General features: G+C 41.0%; 1 protein-coding gene across 2 annotated transcripts in view; it reads right to left on the minus strand.

Annotated features, from left to right (window-relative positions):
• pecam1 (platelet/endothelial cell adhesion molecule 1) overlaps positions 1–4,740 on the minus strand; it is a 29,373-nt gene extending 24,633 nt beyond the window's left edge. Inside the window, exons 1-4 of one of the 2 annotated variants that reach the window (XM_034190609.1) lie at positions 4,447–4,740; positions 4,337–4,360; positions 2,334–2,627; positions 64–360 (exon numbers count right to left, since the gene is read on the minus strand). In XM_034190609.1, the coding sequence (XP_034046500.1) occupies positions 64–360; positions 2,334–2,627; positions 4,337–4,360; positions 4,447–4,501 (670 nt within the window). In that variant the 5' untranslated portion in view covers positions 4,502–4,740. The remainder of the gene's footprint in view (positions 1–63; positions 361–2,333; positions 2,628–4,336; positions 4,361–4,446) is intronic. The other variant, XM_034190610.1, reaches the window with a different exon arrangement.
• Positions 4,741–13,645: the final 8,905 nt, after the last annotated feature.

A 13,645-nucleotide genomic window follows, 5' to 3' on the forward strand; every position in this document is an offset into this window, starting at 1 on the left:
AATCCACTAACCTCACATCGTAGTACAGCCCTCTCCTCACCCAACAGTGCTGAATCTAATCACCTCTGACAGCCACTTGAATCTTGTTGCTGGTGTTAGAGCGTCCAGCTGCAGGAAGCATGGCGAGCTCGTAGTCACAGTACAGGTATGTGTCTCCAATCCGCCTCAGGACCAGTTTAGTCTCTGATGAGTTCTTGGTGGGTGCCACCTGTTTGATCATTTCTGCCCCTGTAGGCATGAACTCTTGGTAAAAGCGGAAGATGAGGAGTCCTTTCTCTTCGGGAGCGCTGCAGGTGGCTGTGATCTCCTGACTCTCGTAGAGTGTGATCTTACTCAACAGCAGAACAGGCGTCTGCAACCCTGAGGATATACAATCGTCATGAAATGGTGACACAAATTCTGGCTTCCTGTCCCTGTGAGATCAGATTTTAAGGTTCTGCTACTAGCCTATAAAACTGTTCACAGACCGGCATCTCCCTACTTAGCTGACCTAATTAAACCCTACGTACCGGCCTGGGCTCTGCGTTCTCAGGGTGCAGGACTACTTTGTGTCCCTACGGTGAATAAAAAGTCTGCAGGTCACAGAGCTTTTTATCGTGCCCCTGTTCTGTGGAATGATCTCCCTGCGTCAATAAAACAGTCAGATTCTGTGGAGACTTTCCAGTCCAGACTTAAGACGCACTTATTTTCCCTTTCGTATGGCTAGCATACTGGCATAGTATGTTACTATGCTTTTTACTCTTTTAATTCATTTTATTAGGAAACAGAGCAGGCCGCGGTCTCAACTTTATCTAAATTCTGGGTCTTTTAGTGAAACTTAGGGCTAGTGGCCGGCGATCACCTTAGTATTTTTTGTTGTTGTTGCTTAATGCTGACAAATTATACTGTATTTGTTGTCTTTCTGATACCTGATTCTTTTTTTTCCCTCTGTTTGAGGTGCAGCTCCATCCAGAGATGGGTGTGGTGTCTGTTTCTGTAACCCTCCTGTACAGTGCACCGGCAACATTTCCTGTATATTTGTTTTGTGAAATGTTTTGTAAATTTTGTTGGTTAACACTGTTGCCTCACAGCGAGAAGGTTGTGGGTTCAATTCCTGTGGCCTTTCTGTGTGGAGTTTGCATGTTCTCCCCATGTTTGCATGGGTTTCCTCCGGGTACTCCGGTTTCCTCCCACATCCAAAGTCATGTGGGTTAGGTGGATTGGCATCTTTAAAATTGTCCGTAGGTGTGTGTGTGGGTGTGTCTGTGTTTGTTTGTCTATTTGTGGCCCTGTGACAGACTGGCGTCCTGTCCTGGGTGTACCTCGCCTCGCGCTCTATGATTGCTGGGATAGGCTCCAGCCCTCCGCGACCCTTAATTGGACTAAGCAGTAGGAGATGAATGAATTAATGAATGAATGTTGGTAGCATGGCCTAAGCAGATGGTCACCCCTTTGAATCTGGTCTGCTTGAGGTTTCTTCCTCAAATCATCAGAGGGAGTTTTATCTTACCACTGTCTCCTGTGTGCTTGCTCTGGGGGTTGGTAAAGTTAGACCTTACTTGTGTGAAGCACCTTTCTTTGTGATTTAGCACTATATTAATGAAAAGAAATTGAAAACTGCACCTCTGTAATATTACATTGTTTAGTGCCAACGTTGCCCAGTTCAATGTGATGAAATAATTCTTAAACCAGCAGGTGAGTCCAACATTCAGACGCTTGACCTGCTAACAATGTTAATATGACTTGAGGAAAAAGTGCACTTATCTCGAAGTTATTCGAACTCTTTGTTTTGCAGCTGTGAGCTATTGTATTTCCTCAGCTTTGAGCAGCAAAGGTAAAAATGTTGTTGTTGGCAGATTAAAAGAAACATCAACAAAAGACTGCTGAGTTAATTGACACAAAACTTATATTATCCTTGTTACCATGTCTGTTTTCATTGCTTGTCATGTGGGTTTCATTTTCCATTTTAAAATGATGTTTCGCAGACATTTTTGGAGATTGCCATTCAACATTCTGAAATCTGAATGTCCTTGAACATAATGCCAAGGAAGCATAGCATCTGAAGTCATGACTGCAAAACCATGCGTGAGAACAAAACTTTATAAATGACTATCAGCGACAACATGTTTATTAGTATGACTTGGATAATTGAAAAGTCATGTAGGGAGATCTCTGCAAGTATATTATCACACAGCAGTCACGTGAAATGGACTTATGGCAGCCTGGATGGTCAGAAAGCAGCCTGAAAAATGTAACTGGATGGCAAACATACATCATCAAAGCTTTTAATCCAACAATGACAATACGGATTTGGAATACTTGTATGTTAGAAGGGTGATCTGTTTAGTTTTTACCTGTGACTGTGAGCATTTCAGCATCGCTTGTTTTGCTCTTTTCCTTGACTGAGACCCGACATTCATAGGTTCCGGAGTCAGCCGCCCTGGCAGGCGTGAGGTTATACAGGGCGGAGATGTTTGAGGTGGCGGCTGAGTGCACAGGAACATCATAGCGGATAAACTGGAAGTTGTACATCAGATGCAGGGAGGGGTCGTGACTGACTTTGGCCTCGCACCGTAAAGTCACCGCCGTTCCACTCTCTACTGTTCTGCTGGGGTAGATTGTTAAACCAACGCCGTCGATGGTATATGCTGCAATACACAATACAGTTGGACACACATCATAGGAAAAATAATATATTAAGTCTGCATGCAGTGCTCAGTGGCGGGCACAGTTCAGCTAATGCAGGAAGACCACTGAACTGGATATATTACTGGATAGCTCATTGGCCCACACACACCGTGCTGAAGCAAACTGGTGGCCATCTTGCCACTCCCAACTTATGCAGACCGCACATAGACAGCATATTAGAATGTCAACAATTTCACGTAATAACTGAGCTGATTCTCTCATTTACTTATTTTTGCTCTTTGGATAATGTAAGATTGATCCCTCCTAATCTATGCCTGCCATGATTAGCTATTTGATTTATTTTCGTTCTTTCTTTTATTACTTTGACACTTTGTTCTCTTCTATTCTCACTTACTCATATCTCACTGGGACAAATACTCACGTCTAAAAATTATCATTCTTTAATCAAAGTTTATACAAGGAATCATCAGCTATATATATATATATATATATATATATATTGCTGATGATATATATATTGCTGATGATTGGCTCATAAGCTGAAATTGCCGATATTGATCCGATACCAAGTAAATACAGGCCCAGTATCGCTGATATCGATACTGATACCGATACTCTTTCATATTTAAGCTTCATAGATCCAAAGGATCCAAAAGACCTAGGATAGAATTTCGCCAAACATTGTACGTGACAACAAAATACTTTATTATCACAATCAACATTTTTGTTTAAAAAATATCAGTCAATACAATTTAAAACAAAATCTCTTGAAGTAGAGGGCTGAAAAACCACAATACAAGGGTGCGCTGCTTCGTGTTTGTGTGACACAGTGCAGCGCTGCTCTTACAGACAGAGAGTAGACTTCGATGAATCTGCGTGTGCAGTAGTCAGTGCATGCAGGAGAGAAAAAAAGCTTGAGTATCGATCTTTTTACACGAGGATCGTTCAATATCAGTTAATTGCTGTAGGGGTTTAGCATTTTTTTAGTTAGCAGATTAGCGGCTATCAAAGCTAGCTTTTAGGTTAGTAGCACCCACCACAGGCAGTGCTTATGTAAACCCAATATCAGGGAAACACAAGAATCACAGTCTATTATTCTCGTTGCAACAAAGGTGACATCTGGAGGAAGCCGCTCATTTACCGCCATTCTGCTGCACAGTAAGCAGCTGAAGGAAGGAAAAACTCCAACAAACAGTTGCTGACCTTCTCTTCCCTCGTGGGATTTATGGCAGCTTCTGCTCGCTGATGTGAAATAGCACATAATGTACATAAAAGAACCGCATTTATATTGCGCTTTTCCATCTGCATCAGACGTGCAAATCGCTTTACAATAATGCCTCACATTCACCCTGATGTGAGGGTGCTGCCATACAAGGCGCTCACTACACACCGGGAGCAACAAGGGGATTAAGGATCTTGCCCAAAGGCCCTTAGTGATTTTTCGGTCAGGCTGGGATTTGAACCAGGATCCTCTGGTCTCAAGCCCAACGCTTAACCACAAGACCATCACCTCCCCTATAACCGTCACATTACTAAGGCATCAAAAGCCTAAAGCTCAATACACAAATAGCCTTTAAGAAATGAACAATTTGATGAAACAAAAGCTGAAATAATTTGATTTTGTAACACACAGAAACAACCGTCACAATTCTGGAAAGGCTATGATTATCTGGACCAAGTCAGTAACGGAGCTGTGTGTCATACTTACACAGGTCACCTCTGGCACATCGCCCTGCGTTTGCAGAAAACAGACACAAAAATGTTCATGAATTAGAAGAATCATTTCATCCAAAAGTGCAGCGATCTTTGAGTCCTTACAGAAGAGGAGCAGGCTGGTGAAGAGCAGCAGACGTTTGGCGGCTCTGGTGTCCATCCTCAGAAATTTTGGCTCACTGCTGTAAAATTAAGATAGGCCCAGGGAGACCGGGGGGCCAGGAGGGTGGTCAGGAGGACAGTGGAGGTGGAGTTTGAGGAAGGCAACCTCTTTGTGTTTCAGGCAGTGCTGGTGGTAAAGGGGTGTTCCTCTTCTTATCAGACGGTCTCCTTGTGCCTCTTGATTGAACAGGAAATGGCAGCTACTTCCTCAGGAATCCAGCATCTACTCTGTTTTTATTAACAAGGATGTGAGTCGTGACGGCATGTTTTCTGATCCAGTAACCTGTTTCTCTTAGAATGGTGGCGATCACGTACTAAGCTGTACTGTATATCACAAGACCTCCTACAATATTATGAGGCAAGATTTGTTTTTTTTTCTCTATCATATAATGCATCAGGATTCGGTCTCAGTTACTTGCTGCTTAGTAGAGGTGGGAAATACTGGGAATTTTGGTATTGATCGGATACCGAGTAAATACAGGCCCAGTATCGCTGATATCGATACTGATACCGATACTTTTTCATATTTAAGCTTCATAGATCCAAAGGATCCAAAAGACCTAGGACAGAATTTCGCCAAATATTGTACGTGACAACAAAATACTTTATTATCACAATCAACATTTTTGTTTAAAAAAATATCAGTCAACACAATTTAAAACAAAATCTCTTGAGGTAGAGGGCTGAAAAACCAGAATACAAAGGTGCACTGCTTCGTGTTTGTGTGACACAGCGCAGCGCTGCTCTTACAGACAGAGAGTAGACTTCGATGAATCTGCGTGCGCAGCAGTCAGTGCGTGCGGGAGAGAAAAAAAAGCTTCAGTATCGATCTTTTTACACGAGGATCGTTCAATATCAATACCAGCGTTGGTATCGATATTATCGATATTAGGATCGATCAGCCCACCTCTACTGCTTAGTGGTCAGAGTAGTGTGGCTTCACACCCAAGACGTCAACAATTGACTGCATCCGAGCTCTGCGAGTAGTCAGTGAATGCAAGGATTAATTTTGGCAGCGTACGTTGATTTTTCCCGAAGCATTTGATTTAGCTGATCGGGCTGGAACAAGTTGCTGGACATCATAGCCAACCTGTACACAGGTAGTACTGTGAATCTAATGTAAATTTACTGCATTTCTATCACACTTTCCCTCTGATTCAGCCAGAGCGCTTTTCAATGATGCCTCACATTTACCAAGTCACACACACCCACATATTGACATTGGTGAGCAAGGCACTCAACTGCACACTGTATGCAACTTGGGTATTCTGGACCTTGCCAAAGGGTCATTAGTGATTTTCCTGTTTGACAGGGAATTGAATTGAGAAAGAGCCCGAAAAGGGGACGTCTGTGGTCCCCTGCTGGAGTTGTTGCCCCCGCGACCTGATCCCGGATAAGCAGTTGAAGATGAGTGAGTGAGAATGAACTGAGAAGCTAACCTCACTAACTTACAGCCCATCATCTCCCCTCATGGTGTGGAGCAGGGGCAGAGACTCTGATGTTTTCCCAGTTAACACTCTTCCAGGATGTGTTCTGGTTTCTACACTGTTCAGTGCTTGCATGGACTGGGTGTTGGCTAGTATTGTGCAAACCAGCAGCTTGGACAAGGAAACGTTTGCTGATCTTGACTTTGTAGATAATACAATGACTTTTGCGGGACCAAAAAGGAAAAGGAATGGAAAGGTATCAGCATCGCCAGACTCCTCTGTCCAGGGACTTTGTGACTCCATAATCATTATTTTAAAGGCTGATTATCCAGATATAAGAAAGCCACTGGCAATACAAATGAATCAGACGCCAAGTTGAGGGGAGGAGCTCATCAGTAAAAGCGTTTGTTGAGGTGATTGGTTCCCAGCAAGGGCACAATTTACCACTAGAAATTGGTGGGGGACAAAGTGCGAGGCCCGCAGGGCCGAAGCCAATAGGCTGGGGGTCTGGGGGCCGGCTTAGGCCCCCATAAGCCAATGGTTTCTAGATAAGCTCAGATGCATTCTGAACATCCAGAACAATAATTTTAATGTTTTGAGAAGACCATAAAGTGGACACCATTTGACTTATACAATTTGAAACTGTGGATATAAGTACTTTATTCTGAGAATAGCCAGCACTGATTTTATTAACATCCTGGTGTAAATAAGGTATCACCACATGTGTAGAACTCAAAAAGAATGATAGGTTGAGTTCTCATTAAAAAAACAACTGCAGTGTAGGTAAAATGTATTCATAAATATGAAAGAACAGGCTCTTAATAATTATTAACTATCGCATACTGTATTTTATTTTCTCAGGATTTGTTTTTGCATAAGTTTGAAAAAACAACAGATCATAAGTTTAGGATAAATTACTTATCATGAATTTCATTTTCAAAGTGGCACTAATGACAACATTCATACTGAACATAATTTCGCTTGCATAGACTGATTTTGGAGATCAAGTAGTAATTGCAGATGGGCTTTCTGAGGTCCCAGATAGCTTTTCTGATTTCCTTTTCTAACTTTCAGAATTTAGTAAATTAGCATATGGTCCATTGATACTTATGTGTAGACACTAGTCCCTAGAGGCAACTATTTTTGGTTTCAAATCTGGGCAAATGCAGTCCCAGAAAATTCCGAATGTGACAAACAAGAAACAGGTGTAAACAAGTCAATGCTGATAAAAATACAAACTTGCAGAAACAAAGATACTATTCTGACATGGTTTGCACATAAGACTGGCATAGCATGTTTCAAGTACACACATATATGTCAGAATGTGGGGGGACATACCATATGCTGTCCCCCCTGGTTGAAAAGGTGGGAGGGAGATTTCCCCCCTATCCCCCACCAAATTGCGCCCATGGTTCCCAGGAAAGCCTGCACCATCTTGACACTTGTTTCCACCCCTGGTCTTGGAAATAAATGAAATTTGACAGGTGTTGGGGAGCAATTAGTTACATTTAGTATTACATTTAAATTAAAGTAAATGTAATTGAATTGTGTTGCAGGTACCGAGAAAAAAATATGCAATTTTACTGTTCCTACTTAAAATATTGGTGATTACAAAGAGATTACAATTTGATATGACAAAAAAAAATAACAAAATAAAAAAATTAATGTGTAAAATATTCATATATGTTGCTTTACATCATTTATGTGCACTAATGGCTTATTTCTGTGGGTCACCAGAAGCCTTTGAGACAAATTTGTTCTTTTTGATTGGTCCTTTTTGAATTTGCACTGGCAGTTTTGACCTTCCCTAGTGACTAAAGGTCCTGTCTAGTGACTGGAGACAAATCTGCTGACTTTTATTCCATACAAACCAGTCAGGTTTGTAACAATGGAATTGTTTGGAATGTTACTGCTCAGAGGACAGAAACGAGGGAGGCACTGGAAGACGTTGGGGAGGAGCAGATGATCTTGTAATCAGTGACCATGCATTCTTACATCAAGTCATATTGAAGAACTTTTACCAAAAAATTGACAGTGATAATTGTTGTGTGGTCTGTACTGCCAGGTTTAAATATATATTTAACTTTTTTCAGCTTTATTGTCCAGTTAAAACATAGAAAAGTAATCGAAAGTAGTAATTTATATTACTCAGATGAAGTAATCAAAATAGTTTGGAATAGTTTTGACCATACTGAATGCTTGATCTCCAAACTAAAAAGATCAAACAAGGCCAGCGTCCATTGGATTCTATGACAGATGACACATGTGACTTTGTAACATGAAAACTAAGCATGGCGGTGGTGCAAACAATTCCTTTTTTAAAACCTTATTAACTCAACCACCAATAATTTGCATCACTTTATTGTTTTATTTATTTATTCTTTACCAGAATTGAAGTAACTTTAACTTTTGACCCCTGTACAAACTGAAAATGACCTTTGTCACAGCTTTTGCAGTTTTTACCCCATAACACTCAGTCATAGATAGTCCAAACTATACCCTTTTGGAATTTTTATAATCAGACAAATAATGTGGTACATTTCAATATGACTGGAGCATTTTTCAAATTTGACCCCTGTGTAGTTCTTCATTGACCCCTACCTGGCTACAGCTACCACTCTGGGGTGACTGTCATACATTTTTGTGTAGGCCGTGGTGTACTGAGTCTGGATTGTAAATGTTGTCTAGTCCCCCTAAGTGGTACAGAAATCCTGCTTGGCCCACGCTCTAAAGTGTCTGGTGAGGGTCTGACTTGAGCGGCAGGGAATCTTCGCTGTAGGAAAAAAGAGCCCATTTGATTCTCTTGTTCTTAAATGATTCTGCTATAAATCCAACGAACAGATGAAAAACACAACCTTATTAGCAGAGTTAATAATTTTACACAAATGTAAAACCTGTGGTCCACTTCACATGGCCCACCGGCTCTTCTACTCTTAAATTTTTTATGGATGCTTTCTCGGTTGTGCCGCATATTCATGTCCAACAGAATCTCCAGTGAGACTGCAAGGCACAAATGTCACTCAGTGCAATGTGCAAATTTAAAATATTATGAGACATATGGTACTGTGTGTCTCAGCAAACACAATCTTCCAGTCTCCATAATATAGTGGTAAATCTTTTTCTCTTATGCTCGTGTCTTAATAAAACTGTGAGCTGATGGAGCAACTAAATCATTCATATAATGCAAACTAACATCTGAACAACTGCTGAGTTCCAACAGTAGCATGTAGTGATGAATTACAGTCATCCATAAGTATTTGGACAGTGACACATTTTTTTTTTTTTACTCTATACACCACCACAGTAGACTTTGAAGATGGTAAAAGTCTTGGGTTTTAAAGCTACAGTGTGTAGGATCTACTGCCATCTAGTGGTGAGATTTCAGATTTCATGCTTTCACTTCTTTGGGGACAGAGGTTCATGCTCCCTTTACTTCTCTTGTGATAAGGCCTAGTTCAAAAGTAATGAAGCCAAAGCCTGACATAACCATCAAAATTTAAAAGTGGTCTTTTTTGTGAAATGTTATCATTTTATAGGTATGGTTATATGTCAGAGTTTCAATATTTGTACTGATCTTGGTTCAGTCATTGCTAGAAATTATAGTGCATATATACTATAATGTGGTAGAGTGTAATGCTTGGGACAACAGTTGGAGGTATATTCTTTAGTCTGCAGAAGCCTGAAACAAAGAAATTCTGTAAGTAATATAATTATTCTATTGAAGCAGAGTAGGAGATATAGCTAAGGTTTTGATACAAATAAATCAAAGACTTATTCTCAGCGTTACTCTTGCGACAGTTTTACCTTACTTTAGAAACATGATGTTTTTTCTAGGAATTGACATTTCTACCTTTACAAAAATGTATTACTGCGTGTTAGTATGAAGCACAAACAAACTGACAAAATACAAGGTTATTTCTTTAACATTCAACTTTAAATGATAATGCTAAATATCAATGTCACACAAAACTGATGAAAAAAGTGCTATTTTTGGTGTAAATTTCATGCATATCTCTGGAACCGTGCGGAATTTTTCCATGAAATTTTCAGTACCTGTCAAAGAGACTATAGGCAACTCACAGATAAATGTAGATGGTGATAAATAAAATACTGGCTTGTTCATGACAAATGAAATGCAAATCAGCAGTTAGGCTTCATTATTTTTGAACTAGGCCATAAGCAATACACATGAGCCTCCATTTTACAAAAATGAGGGCTCTCAAACTTGCTTGTCTGCACTTGCAACTAGTAGAACTTGCATAGGGAAGCAACCACTCCTCTTATTTTTCAATTTTCAGGATATGCTACAAAATGCGAAACAGTAACTTTGTACTTTTTGGGCAAATGAACTGCATGCATACAGCACTTTCCCATCTGGACCAGAAGCTCCAAGCACTTTACAATGATGCCTCACATTCACCCATTCACACACCGACATCAGGACGCTGCAATGCAAGGCGCTCAAAAGTAATAACTGAATAAAAAGTAAGTCTCTCGGCTGCGCCCTCATTTTCATGAGGAGTCGCTACAGCAGAGCCAAATTAGAGCGACCTGTTGATTTCGCAAAAGTTTTACAAGTCTTCCTGATCCAACTCCATACATGGAGAATTGAGGTGGAGTGGGGTTTGAACCGGAAACTGTCTGCAGTAAAAACAAGCATACTAACCACTTGGCCACCACCCCTGCTGCTTATAAGCCTTGAATACCACACAAGTAAGTGTTCCTGTGTGTGCGTCACGGCTAACAAACAACAGGGCCTGTCACAACGGCATGCTTCAACCTCTGAAACGAAGCCAACGTTAAAAAAAGTGCACTTCCTTGAATGGCTGCTTGAGGCTGGCTCATAAGTGAATCACTCCTTTTTGAACCTCGTATTAAAATCTCCATCTTTAGTGCAGAAATAAACATGTTTACAGCCTTGTATAGAAAATAATTAGCCTCTATGGCTAGTTTCCCCTTTCATGACTGTACAGGGAGAAGTGTTAAGATTTTATTTTTAATAACTCATCAGTTGAAGATATTTTAAGCCATAAGCTGATGAATAATTAGAGGAATGTTTGCTTTGACTGGTAAGAGGAGTCCAGTATCCAGAGCCCTGTTAGCAGATGGTTGCTAGCTGCTGTTTGTCCTTTATAGCAGAGCTGCCAACCATCCTACATTCGTCAGGACTTACCCCCATGTCCCATGTCCTGTATAAGTGTGTGTGGGATGTCCATTAGTTGTGTGGATCCGCTGGGCACGCCCCCAGATCCCCTAGTTATGGTCCGCGTCATTGTTGCTCGTAGCCACACATGGGTGTCCTGCACTGGTAATGTCAAATGTTGGCAGGTATGTTTATGAGCATTTTTATGAGCCCGGGCTCTGCGTTCTCAAGGTGCAGGACTACTTTCTGTCCCTAGGGTGAATAAAAAGTCTATGGGTCACAGAGCTTTCTCTTATCGTGCCCCTGTTCTGTGGAATGATCTCCCTGCATCAATAAAACAGTCAGATTCTATAGAGACTTTTCAAGTCCGGACTTAAGACACACTTATTTTCCCTTTCATATGGCTAGCATACTGGCGTAGTATGGTACTATGCTTTCTACCCTTTTAAATTAATTTTATTAGGAAACAGAGCAGGTCACGGCCTCAACTTTATCTCAAGTCTGGGTCTGTTAGTGAAGCTTAGGACTAGTTTCCGGCAATCACCTTTGTATGCGCTTGGTTTCAGTGCAGAAGGTTCCAGGTTCAAATCCCACCCCTGCCACATTTCTCCATGTAATGTGGAGTTGCGTCAGGAAGAGCATCTGGTGTAAAACTTGTGCCAATTCAACATGCAGATCCACCTTGGATTTACTGTGGCGACCCCGAGTGCAAACAAGGGAGCAGCCGAAGGGACTTACTTACTTACCTTTGTATTTCTTCTGTTTTCTTGTTGCTTAATGTTGACAAATTATAGCTTATTTGTTGTCTTTCTACAGCCTGATTCTGTTTTTTTTTTTCTCTCTGTTTGAGAGAAGTGGGAGTCTTCTTCTTTAAGCCTCCAGTCCTGTACACCAGCATGGACTCCCAAATTTCCTGGATATTTTTAATGTCAATTGTGTCAGTAGCATGGCCCAAGCAGAGGGTCACCCCTTTGAGTCTAGTCTGCTTGAGGTTTCTTCCTGAAATCAGAGGGAGATTTTCCTTACCATTGTCGCCTGTGCGCTTGCTCTAGGGGTGGGTAAGGTTAGACCTTACTTGTGTGAAGCGCCTTGAGGCAGCTTTGCTGTGATTTGGCGCTATATAAATGAAAATAAATTGAATTGAATTTTTAAAAACAAATATCTGAGACAGTACTGAGTATTAACGGATCATCTCAGAAGTCTGTGCTCGAGTATTTCCATTGAATGAAATTTAGCTATTGTTTAATTTGTATGTTATTGCCATTAGCATTGTTAGCAAGTATCAATAGCTTAGTGACATTTGGTCCATTGATGGTATAACTGTTACTAAGGCAATACACCGGTCATGCTTTGTTATATCCAAACCACCGCATGATCACAATCACCACCTAGTTTGAAAAAAAAAAGTGTTGATCACAAACCTGAAGCAAAGTTGGCCTTTTAGCCTTAGCGTGCTATGCAACCCTGAGACGGGTTGGGGGTGTGGTGAAGTGCTCACACTGGCCCAGGTCAGGCCAGTCTTGCCCATGTTCCACCTCTTTACCCATTTATGGGAGTTAAGATGGTAACATCAAGCTGCCCATTTGAGATTGAAGACCACTCTTTGGAAAACCTATGGGTGACATCATGGAGGGTTTGTCCAACATGTGAATGAGTGAATTTATTTATTTATTTATTTGGCACACAAATACCCACAAACAATACCCATAAAACTAAAAGAACAATTTAACACTGCACCCGTGTGGCCAAAAATAAAGAATGTATACATATATAAATATATATTCAATTCAACAACAATACCAAAGAAATGTGCACAAACAATACAACTTAATCAATGCACACGCACAAACGGGTACGCAGAAAACGCCAGACTCCAAGCATGTGCGTTAAGAAAACGCATGGGAAGACGACTTCAGACTATTTGGTAACTCTTGATCCTGAATATCAGAAGCAATATTCTAAGAAATTAAAGCTTAGAGAGACGACGTATGCCATTACCAGACCCATATAGTAGGGGTGCCAGGAAGGAAAAAAAAAAAAATCAATTCACGTCCAAATCACAATTCTTATTTATTAAGATTCTGAATCGATCCAAAATGTCCAAGAATCGATTTTTAAAAAGCATTTTTTAAAACATTTTCTTGCTTACTTGCTGCCTGTACTGTTTGTCAGGCAACGGCCTCCATACTACAGCGCCCCCGCGAGGGGAGGGTCTGGCGTGCTCCAAACATCCGTGAGCTGTAGCTTAGCATGGCGGACAAAGAGCTAATTCAGCCAGCACCGTGTTTGCTGAAGGCGAATGTTTGGGCGCATTTTGGATTTTATTATTTGCTGCGTAAGAAGGAGCTTGACATGACTTATGCAGTGTGCAAAATCTGCAAAATGAAAGTCAAGTACTTCGGAAACCAAATCCGCAAGCCCACATGCTACGTCATCACCCGGAGCTAAAAGAAGCGGAGCAGCGGTCTGTGCCGACGACTGACCAGCGCTTCGCTAAACTGCCAGCCAACTCTGAACAAGCAAAGCAGATAAGTAAATTTACATTGAGAATCACTTGATTAACCTTGCAAAG

Source organism: Thalassophryne amazonica, chromosome 16 (assembly GCF_902500255.1).
Source record: "Thalassophryne amazonica chromosome 16, fThaAma1.1, whole genome shotgun sequence".
Taxonomy (NCBI): Eukaryota; Metazoa; Chordata; class Actinopteri; order Batrachoidiformes; family Batrachoididae; genus Thalassophryne; species Thalassophryne amazonica.